The sequence below is a fragment of the Ascaphus truei genome, chromosome 4, assembly GCF_040206685.1.
Source record: "Ascaphus truei isolate aAscTru1 chromosome 4, aAscTru1.hap1, whole genome shotgun sequence".
In the NCBI taxonomy this organism is placed as follows: Eukaryota; Metazoa; Chordata; class Amphibia; order Anura; family Ascaphidae; genus Ascaphus; species Ascaphus truei.
Window position 1 is genome coordinate 121109729 of NC_134486.1, and position 11469 is coordinate 121121197.

The window sequence follows — 11469 nt, forward strand, 5'->3', positions numbered from 1 at the left end:
AGCAAGGGCTGCCAGCCCTGAACTGGACACCAACGGCGAAGAATTTATCCCCTTAACTTCCCCGGGTAGAGAAGGCGAAATTGAGACCTACCAAAACTCAGATGGTTGTGAATAATACCAAAATACAGACAGGGAAGAACACGAATAGTCGGTTGAGTCAGGGCCTAAACGGAGACAGGTCAGAGTGCCAGTAGAACCACAAGGATACTCTCCATTCTCAAAAAACGATACTAAGCCACCATGAGATTTACATGTGACTCCTTGTTACGCCGGTGCTGCCCGCAGACCAGACCCGTCCCCTGTGCCAAAGGGGGTAGTAGGGATACACGCACCCGCAGCAAAGGGAGCGAAGTCCGGAGTATAGTGTTAAGCGTTGCCAAGCCAGTAACGTAGACAATACTTGCCGGTACCGGGTATAGGAGTAGAATAGTGATTGCCTTGCCGAGGTTGGGGAGCGGAGAAATGAGGAAGGTTGAAGTCCAAGCCGTGATTGTGGGATGCCAGAGAATACGTAGTCCAAGGAGAGCCGAAGTCAAGAGCCAAAGGGGGTAGTCGTATGAGCCGTGTCAAAACCTGTAGTAACCGAAAGTTCACCAAACACTTCCATACAGAGACTATGTCGAGCGATGAGTGAGGGCTCAGAGATGCTAGATGAGGCTGGGCTGACCAATCAGGGATGGAAGCGGGTCAGGAGGACTGCAGGGAGCCTCTCTGGATAGGTGTGGCTGATACAACCCAGATGAGCACCGGTAGCACTCTTACACCCGTGCGGTGTACGGGGCGGAGCCTCATAGCAGGAGTGGAAGTAGAAGAGTGGATGCTGGGCGTGCGCTCTGTAAGCTGCGCATGCACGCGACCAGCGTTGGAGGACACACGTGTGCGTGCGGGACGGAGGGCAAGTGCCTGCCACTGAGGAGCAGTGGGGCCGCCGAGGGGAGGGGCCCTGCGGCGATGGAGGAGCTAACGGCCCGTGGAGGCAGGTAACCGGAGGTTGCGCTGCGCGCCCTGAGTCTCCCTGAGGGTAGTCTGTGTGTTGCGCGGACGGCGCTGAGAAATCAGATTCCTAACACTCCTCTAGAGTGTCAACTGAAGTTGCAGTGGTTAGTGTAGCCAAGTGGGTGATCTTCATGATGCATGACCTAGGTGAACCTGGGAGTTAGGGTGCTTGGAGGGGTACAAATGCATCATTATGTGGGAATTCTACTTGCATGACATATGCATGACCTAGGTGAACCTGGGAGCTAGGGCGCTTGGAGGGGTACAAATGCATCATTATGTGGGAATTTTACTTGCATGACATCAACTGTAACATATAAATCCAATTTGTTGGACAGGGCTATCAAAAATATGCAATGTTATGCATACAATGGTTGATTTTCCAAATGTCCTGATCGTCAATGGATTATTAGTTGTTGAATATTAGGCACTATGGCCCAAATATAAAACCACAAAGCATGGGATCACCTTTTTTTCAGAAAAAGTTTTTGTCAGACTAGATTGAATAGTCACACACTTGGTTTTGTTATATGTTGAACCTGGAGTTTTGTTTTGATTAAAGATCTTCTTAAAGATGTTTATATACTTTGTTGTGAGTACTTGAGATTTTTCACTCAGAGGTGTCTAGGTGCTACCTCTATTCAGGTTTGTATAGTCTCTTGTGCCAGATATTGGGGGAAGATCTTCATTAAAGATGTTGGTACATGTGCTGTATATGTGAGTGTTTGTACCGGTAACAAGGATTTACAAAGTCTTATCCCAGGGCTCCGCTTATTAAGCTGGAATTCACCGTCGCTGCGTACCACCCGGCGGTAAGCAAAATATCTGCTCCTAGGGCTCCACTGCACACACCAGGGTTCGTGGTCATGGTGTCTGCCCGGTGCTGTGATAGTTACCTCTTCTGGTACTAAGTGGAGTACTAGGAGGGCAGAGCTACAGCGACTGGGGGCATTGCAAGTCCCTGACCCAACAAGCAGAGGAAAGGAAGCTCAGCACTGGAGCAGAGTCATCACAGATCACTAGGGTCGTAGCAACCACAGAGAAAACAGCAATGTCCAAGGGCAACTTTCAGCCCACAGTGTTCTAGAATCCGTGAGCAACCCATGAAGGGATCACACCTACAACACTTCAGTAATAATGCCAGTACACACGTCACCCCAAGTCTTTGCGAAGAAACAGGCCTGCAACCGTGCACCCATCAGTATTATAAACGGGCTCCAATGTTGTGCCGGCACATACATGCTGGGTCGCCATGATAAATACAGGGCCACTGGGACAAGGAAGAGACACTGTGGGACAGTAGCGCAGCGATACGCCATTTTGTTTTCATTATTGTGATAACCTGTAATATGTGGTATATAGGGTCTTCACATTGGTATGTGAATACAAGCCCTTGCTATTTACAAATACATGTCTTGTCCTGTTGTCTGACCCCAGCCAGGCTCTCTGCTAGCTGCTTAGTAGTATGTACATACAGGGGAGTAGGACTCAGACCCACTCCCTAGTATGTGTCTTACTCAGGTTAGGGAAATAAAGAGGGGTTACATGCATCTTATTGGTACCTTGACTTTTCTACGTTTTTCCTTCACTGCATAACATTTATGGATTTTGTGTTCTCAAAAGATTAAAAACCTTCTTAGACCCAGTTCCACAAAAGGATGCTATTCTAAGCCTTAGCATGTCTTTGCTTGGGAGCAAAGGGTGCTTGGCACCCTTTTGTGGATCTGGGCTTTAGCGGGAACCTTCTTTACGTGAATATCATTACATGTTCTTGAAACACATTTAACTATTTCCAGTATTTGCAGGACGGTTCTGGTCAGTCCTTCTTTTAATTAGTAGAGGTATTGTTTTACAAAGTATATAAAATCCTGCAGGGTTAGATATATTAATTTGCTATATTAGCACAGTGTGCTCATTTCATGTTATTACCCAGAAGCCCTGGCTGCAGTGGAAGCATTGTATGCTAAAAGATAATGGAGAAACACTGTACCCTAGACACCCCAGCTAAGAATATCAAATCAAACAAATATCAGACCGAGGGCCTGAGGGCTAAAAGAGGAAGGGCATTAAGGGGTTTAGAATATATGGCCCCACATTTTTAAGCATAACTGGATTCGTTTTTCTTTTTAAATATTTGCATAACTATTTGTATTATAAACCCTCAGAAAATGCAGTCTAAAATTCCTTGCCCTCCTAGAACTAGACTAACCTACATTTATTTTACATTCCTTTACTTGCTGCGGTGTCTTCAACACACTGCCCTACAATGCCCTGCTGACCCCATGCCAGCAAAGGTGCTTATGGCATTTCAATCAATATACCAAACAAAAAAAGGACAGCTTAACTTGTACTATGCAGTATAGTATAAAGCTTCTGAGGCAGCCCTGACGAGGAAAATAAGGAGGAATTTCAATGCTCTGCTTTAATCTCAAGAATTTTACAGTCCCTCCCCGGGTCTGCGAGAGCTGCACCCCTCACATAGCGAGAATACCACGCAAAACAGCCAGCAATAATCTATGACTTAAACACTACAACCCCCGCCCCCCACCCCGATATTTACGGAGGTCATATCTTACTGCTATATACCAGTGTACTAGTTGCATGTAAACAGCGGCCACCATTCCAAGTTCCCTCACACAAAGGCATCACAAAACGACTTTACCTTACATTTTAGCTGTGGACTGCTAAATAATGCCAACATCACATTGTAAGCAATTTGAGATGTTCTTCACAACTGTGAACATTTATATTTGCTCTCCATCTGTGCCTTAAAAGCCACTAAGTAAATATAATGCATTTATCAAGGTGGGGGTAGTCACATAAAGGCTTGTACGTACCATTTCGCCTAAAAAAAAATAAGTGAAAAGCACAGGAAATCTACATTTTCTTAAAATTATTCAGCACTCTGTTTTTTCTTCTTTTTTTTTTTGTTAAGGTATCAAAGTTGTTATTTTCTATGGAGGAATATGCAACCATTTGCTTATTCATAATCATTAAACATAACATGGACGCAAATACCTTTTAGAATGGCAAAGCATAATTTGGAAAGATACTCTACAGACCATAAAATTATATCACCCTTTAGCACTTAATGGGTTCAAATGTGCTATCCAAGATTATGTATCAGAAATACATCTGACACTATTGGTGTCATTAATTTGTGTTTGTGTTGTGTATCCAACCCATTTTTCGCTTTGTGTTGCAGGATATTTTGCCCAGTCACATTCCTGTTATTAGCATTTACCCTTAAAGATGCAGTCACATACTGAAAGAAAAACATAGAAAATACAAACACTCAGACATGTCAACTCTCACTCCAGTTCTGTTCTCACAGATTCGGATTCGGAGTCAGTCTCACTGATGTTTAGCATCTCCGGTCTCAGAGTTTGGGGGAGTCTCACTGAGAGAAAAAAAATCAGTACTTTTCCTTTAAAATGCCACTTTTTGGGGGGGAGAAGTAACCCGGTGTTTCTCTGGTTTCAATCCTTGAAGGTTGACATTTCGGAGAACTCTTTCTTATTCACATAAGAGCATGAGCTTTTAGTCCAGATCCCATACCCGTTACTACCAATCAGCAAAGTGCAACAAGAAGAAAATAATCACTACAGGACAGCAAGGAAAAATGTATTCAAGTATAAAAATAAAAGAAGAAAATGTGTATTTTCAAATAGAGGACTGGGCGTTCCTGCATCTTCTTTTTACATACGCTTTAGGCTGCGCTTATAGTGCCTTGCGACATCGCTCCGAAACAAATCCATTGACCGTCGCAAGCGCTTATAGTAAGCGCGACGGCGACGTAGCGACTAAAAATTTGGAAGCCGGGTAAATTTGATTTTTTAGAGACAGCCGCCACATGTGACTGTCTCTAAACCAATCAAGTTGCGCGGCCCGCCCCCTTTGGTGACGTCACTGGCCTTGTCGCCATCAACGTCGCTAAAAATCAAATCGCAACTTTCGCTGGTGGCGACGTCATCGTGTCACCGTCGCCAGCACTATAAGCGCAGCCTTAGAAACAAATTAAATATAAGTAACACAATTGGTGTCATTTTAATGGTTTCATGTCTACAAACATAGAATTTGACCCTTATTCTCGAAGGAGTGATAAGAACAGATGACGTGCTATCGAATGAAAAGCACCATTGACTTTAATTGACTTAGCACGTCATCTGCGCTTATCACACCTTGCAGTATAAGGGCCTTTGATGGCAGAGAAGAACCACTTGGCTCACAGTGCCTGCCCATTTCCTATCTGCTGCAGACCTCACATCCTATTTGATACTTGGCTTTCTTTCCCAAGCATTTTTTAATTCCCTTACTGTATTTAGAATCCCTGTTTGTTTAAGGACATACAGTACAGTATACTTTCACATTCTCTTTTCAGGACACGCATACATTGGTAGTATAGATGCTACCTATTTCCAGATTACATGAACACACCCAGTCTGTTCTAAAGCAGCAGTCTCCCCAATAAAATGGCTTCAAAAATAAGATGTTCGTGTTCAAAGTTTTTTCTTCTTCTTGTTTTAATTTTATTTTTAAATGCTAAAGATACAGGAATTAAAAAGAAAATTGGCTTTTGGTTCTACATATACATATAGATTTTTGATTGTAATCTCAACCAGTTATGTTGGCAAACATTCTTTCAAATGTTTTAGGAAATTCTTCATACTGCGAGATGTTCATTAGAATCTTAACTGGCCGTGTGCAGGGCAAAAATGGAATACTTATTTTCTTTTAGCACACACTCTGAAACTCGCCAAATATACCCCAACTTTTGCAAAGAATCATCTACGTTTCTGAGAACATTGAGTGTAAAAGTTGCTCTCGGAGTAAGATATTCAAATTCGCTGGGTTTTGGTGGTTCGGTATGTTTACGTATTTTTGTCCAGCAGCAACTGTCCAAAACTAGGTGAAAACACACATCTCTAGTGGGTTTGATGCCAATCCTTGGCTGACATTTTACTTCATCATGGACACCCTGTTTTTCAGGCATCTGTAGCTTAGAAAAAAAAATGTCACAATGATGATACAAATAAGCAGTGGTTGACAAATCACCAAAAAATCTACTCGCCACACAAAAAAATCTACTCGCCACCTAGTACCAAACGTGTGCTGGTTGGGCCAATATTTACTCGCCCGGGGGTTAAATCCACTCGCCCGGGGCGAGCAAATGTATAGGTTTGTCGAACACTGCAAATAAGGGTTAGGAGTGTATGGCCAGCTGTTTCAAAAAGGTACTCAAATTGAAGTTAAATCAAGAGCAATTGCAAGCTTGATGCCAAATGAAATGGCCTAAAATGGCAGAAATTGTCTTTCAAACCATTTCCCATATTAAAAGTCTGGGCCAGTTTTTAAACTTAGTTTATAAAACAGATCACTGGCAATCTGTTAATAGGATGTGGTTCCGGTTTGGGGCTAGTTCCATCAATACTGACCCACTCTACCTTGATCATGGAGACTAACTAATTTTTAGTTGGAACATTTAGAGCTGTTCTTTCTCCATTATAAAAGTGTTACCAACCCAATCTGTGGCAATTAATGATTAGGAGATCGATCACTGTACTTTCTCTCTCGATACATCCCTGATAAGAACATTTCCATTCTGGGCATTATGTTTTCTTTTATATGGTGGAATGTTGACAAAATATTTAAATGTATGGCAAATTTGTAGAAATGCTTACCAAAAAAAAACGGTACTGACCTCAGCTTTTTCTGATGTACACCTCTAAGAAAAACTCAGTGACAATTTGTTATTTACCTCGGCATGGCTTAGCTTAGCACTAACACATTACGATCAGTGTAGACTCTGGCTTCCTCTACACTTACATGATGATATTGTATGTATATAATTGCATGTTTTGCTGTTGTCAGTATCCAACCATGATCAGATGTGACGCCTTTATAAAGAAACAAAACTTCACAATAGGTATTAATACTTGATTATGCTGCAGTGATCTTTTCCCTAGAAAGCATGTGCAAGCTATGTAGGAAAGTGAATAAAAAAAAAAATATGATTAAGGCAAAAGTAGTTCAATTATGTGGTGAAAACTCCACCAGAGTTTTAAATGAAGAAAATCCAATTGAAATCAATAGGATTTTTTACATGGAAGCATTGGCACCACTTTTGCGTTGATACATAGTGGTATTGACTTTTCTTAATGAGCGACTTTTGACCTTACACATATACAGCAATGTAAAATCATAGGGATTGATGTATAAAAGTCTCATATCTGCAAAAGGGGGGACAGAACTGGAGTGCAGGAACTATTTATCAATGATTATATATATATATATATATATATATATATATATATATATATATATATATATATATAGCATTCTATGGGATCTTTTTCTTGGAGACATTTGGTGCCAATGTTTTGCTCCCATTTTGCCCCACTTTTGCACCCTTTTGACCTTGATACATAACCCCCTTAGTTGAATGTTAAATGTTGTACTTGTGGTTTAAATTTTTTTTATGGATTTGGTCGTTCATTTTGAAATAAATGATAGACAACAATAACACACAAGCAGTTTAAATGTGCAGCAGTAATGCAGTTTATCAGTGCTCCTTGGCAAAAATATGCACCGCCATGTGTTGAACTTGTTAATGACTAAAAGCACATTCACCAGGCAGATGTGTTACCACTTTTTTTCAGTGGAAGCAACTCTACTATACCGTGTACTACAAGCGGCAGCTATAGTACCGTGTTAATCGTGGTTCATTTTGTTGGGTTAATGACGGCAAACATTTGGGAAATAGGCACAGCTGGCGCCATTTTATCTTGCGCTGCATCAATCTTTGAATCCAAATTGATGCGAATTTCAGACAGTTTTATTATTTTGTCAGTGTTCCTTGCACCTTAAATTTGCCGAACAAGTGTTTTGTTTAAAGGCATAAAATGGCACACACAAAAAATGACAACTTCGCACTTGTTTCATTATCGTAACTCAGATACAGGACCCCAAAATCAAACAGCTCTCTGTCTAGATTTGTTTATTTTACCCCTTTGTTGTTATTTGAGTGTGAAATGCATTGCAAAAGCTTCCATTAGCAGAGGGGTTAATCTTTTCTGAGTATGAAAAACAAGGCTGACTTTGTCACAGTGACCTGGTGCCATCTGGTAGTTTTACATATTATGTGCATTAAACATTTGTATTACTCTAGAATTGTAATGGAAAGTTCTGTACATTCCTAGATCATTGTCGTATTTATCCCTCTATAACATAAGTAACCATAGGTAATCACAGTATTTTTTTCATACAGTTCTATACTAGTATTTTACAAATAATCCAGTTGCATTGAATAGTAATATGCTGCCAGGAATATACAGGTGTATATAAGAGGTCTGGGGGGGAAGTGACAATTTAGTCACGCTTATCATTACGTATACTATATCTCTCTCTCTCTCTTGGAATATACCTAATTCATTCTGTTTAGAATATATTAAATTATTAAAGGAGGGGACAGTGTCACAATGTTTTCATCAAACAAGTTCCCTGATCGGATTGGGGGAAAAAAGACATAGAAAAAACAGCTTTGGGTTTCAAAGAGTAATTTTGTATGGGAAAAAAATGAATCTCTCTCCCATCAAAATGCCCATGTTATATCATTTTTAATAATGCCGAGTATCTACCTCGAATCACTGCAGGTCATTTCTGTTGTAGAAAATATAACCGAAGAAGCTGAAATCTGCAGAGCATTACCCAGCCTAACACTCCCACTGCCCGTGAAAAACCACAAGAAGAACCGGCATTACAATCCTTCCCAACTCTGCAGTTATTTCTTCTGTGGATGTTACAATAAGGATCACAGGGATCAGAGGTGGGCATTGGAGGCCATCATTTTAGAAAAGCACCAATAATGTTGTTTTTAGAGTGTATTGCTTTAAGTAGAAGACTGGATGGTCAGAAGTTTGTACTCATGCTAAGTATTGCTTATTATTATTATTATTAGTAGTAGTAGTAGTAGTAGTAGTATTATTATTTAAGTAGAACTAGCCGTGTTAGTCCAGTTGCGAAAGTGCAGCATAATACTATCAATAATATATCATTGTCTTAATGTCTTATAATATCAATTGTAAGTGCAAATAAAAAAGGTTTCACCTAATACTGAAGTCCTTATTATTTTTATATAGTTTAAAATGTATATTGGAGTCTAACTGCATCTTTGTCATGCAGGACTTCAATGTGGCATGCACTGAGTTATGTCATTGCTAACAGGCAAGATCTTATTTTTTTTTTTTTTAAATTTACGTATAGATTTTATTATCTGCAAATTTGTGACATGAAATTTACGCAATTAAAAAAATTCTGTTTACAGGTTTCTGAGATCTGAAAGTAAGTTGTAGACGCTTTCAAAAGTAAAACTTTTGGTCACTGCGAAAAACAGAATAACCAACCTTATATGCGGCAAAATAAAAGGCGTTTTATTTCATGCAAACACACAAAATGAAATACCTTTTGCCAACATTTAGCTCCTTTTCCCTTCTTAGTTATTACAATGATTACAATGTCCTTGTACATATCCAGATAACGCTCGTAAGTTATTTAGGGACGTACATTGTCAGATATTCTGAATAGAATTTATGCCAAAAATATTTCTTCGCGTGGAAAAGGGTTTAACTAAAAGTTTCCCGACATAAAGGGGGAAAACAAGGAGTCCCATTAAAAGGCTATATTTTTTTACTTTGCACTGGTTTTGCCCCAGTTTTGCAGCTGAGATACTTTACCAAATAACCCCCATCGTATGCAAAACAACAGTAAGAGTAAACATACGCCATTAAAAAAAAAGAAAGAAAAAAAAAAGAACGGTAAGAATCATTGCAGAAAACATAAGCCATTTTTTAGCAAGAAAGGTCAGAATCATTGCAGAAAACATAAGCCATTTTTTAGAAAGAAAGGTCAGAATCATTGCAGAAAATATAAGCCATTTTTTAGAAAGAAAGGTCAGAATCAATGCAGAAATAATAAGCAATTTTTTGAAAGAAAGGTCAGAATCAATGTAGAAAACATAAGCCATTTTTTGAAAGAAAGGTCAGAATCAATGCAGAAAACATAAGCCATTTTTTTAAAGAAAGGTCAGTATCACTGCAGAAAACATAAGCCATTTTTTTAAAGAAAGGTCAGCATCAATGCAGAAAACATAAGTTATTTTTTTAAAGAAAGGTCAGCATCAATGCAGAAAACATAAGTCATTTTTTTTGTTGTTGTTTAAAAACCAGGTAAAAGTTTAACAAACAACCACCCCCAAACTACTACTACATTGAAAATAAAGGTACAATTAATTACAGAAAACACAAGTCCCTGATTATTGGGATGCATCATCCTACAGTATACATGGGAGTTTTTTTTTTAGTGCAGTTGATGGTGAGCCCTTGTCAATTGCATGCACTTCACTATCATAGTGTCACGTTTACCTGTAAAAAGTGGGGGGTGCAGCTTCCCTGACTCCATATGTGCCGTGTTCACTCTCCAAGTAGTAGGGCACCTGTTGGCCATGGTGATGGATAAAGGGCGAGAGCTGTGGGGCTGTCTGCAGGAACACCACTGGACTTGGTGGTACATTGTTCAGGGAATGAAGCCCGGCCAGGCTGCTGGATCCAAATGTCTCAGTACTGGCTGCGTAGCTGAGGCTGGCAGAGCTATAGACCGGAGCAGCAGCGGCAGCAAAGTCATAAGTGGTGCCCTCCGGGTAGTTAAATATCCCCGTCCTGTTGTTCTCCACGTACATCTCACCGAGAGGTCGCTCTAGGGGGATCTTCAAGGGTGGTCTGGTCAAGGTCTCCAATTCTCCGGCTTGGATTTGATGGAGCAGGGTGACTCCTGAGGTTTTGCTGTGGAGGGGCATGGTCAATAGCTACTGGCAGGGAGAAGGTGGCATGGCTGGTGGTTACCGTCCGCTTGGCTCGGGTGGGGGAATCAGCAGCACCTGCAAACAGAGAACAGTCTGGTGTGAGCTTGAGCAGAAATCATATCGCAGCTCAGCACTGCACAGGTATTCAGCAAGTGAGGAGGAGGAGGAGGAGGAGGAGGAAGGGAAGGAGGGAGGATACAAGTGAGGACAGGGGCAGGGGAAAAAAACTGTCTAACTAACTGTTTCTTCCTCTCTCTAACTTTAAGCCCTGCTCATCTGAGTTAATATGCATTACAAAGGTACTGGCAGGATACCAAGGGCTGCTGTATGTATATATGTATGTATATATGTATGTATGTATGTATGTATGTATGTATGTATGTCTGTCTTTATTTATATAGCGCCATTAATGTACATAGTGCTTCACAGCAGTAATATATGTGACAATCATAAATAATACATAATACATAAAGGGGAGAAGTGCTTCAGACATAAAAGTAACATTTAGGAAAAGGAGTCCCTACTCCGAAGAGTTTGCAATCTAATTGCATGGACCTTGGTTTAAACATCACTTGTTTCTTCAAGCAGTGAATGTTTGGTTCTCTTTGACTTTAATA

General features: G+C 40.4%; 1 protein-coding gene across 2 annotated transcripts in view; it reads right to left on the reverse strand.

Moving 5' to 3' along the window:
• Nucleotides 1–10999, reverse strand: part of ESR1 (estrogen receptor 1) — a 284615-nt gene extending 273616 nt beyond the window's left edge. For both annotated transcript variants that reach the window (XM_075596522.1, XM_075596521.1), the window contains exon 1: nucleotides 10416–10999. In XM_075596522.1, the coding sequence (XP_075452637.1) occupies nucleotides 10416–10846 (431 nt within the window). In that variant the 5' untranslated portion in view covers nucleotides 10847–10999. The remainder of the gene's footprint in view (nucleotides 1–10415) is intronic.
• Nucleotides 11000–11469: the final 470 nt, after the last annotated feature.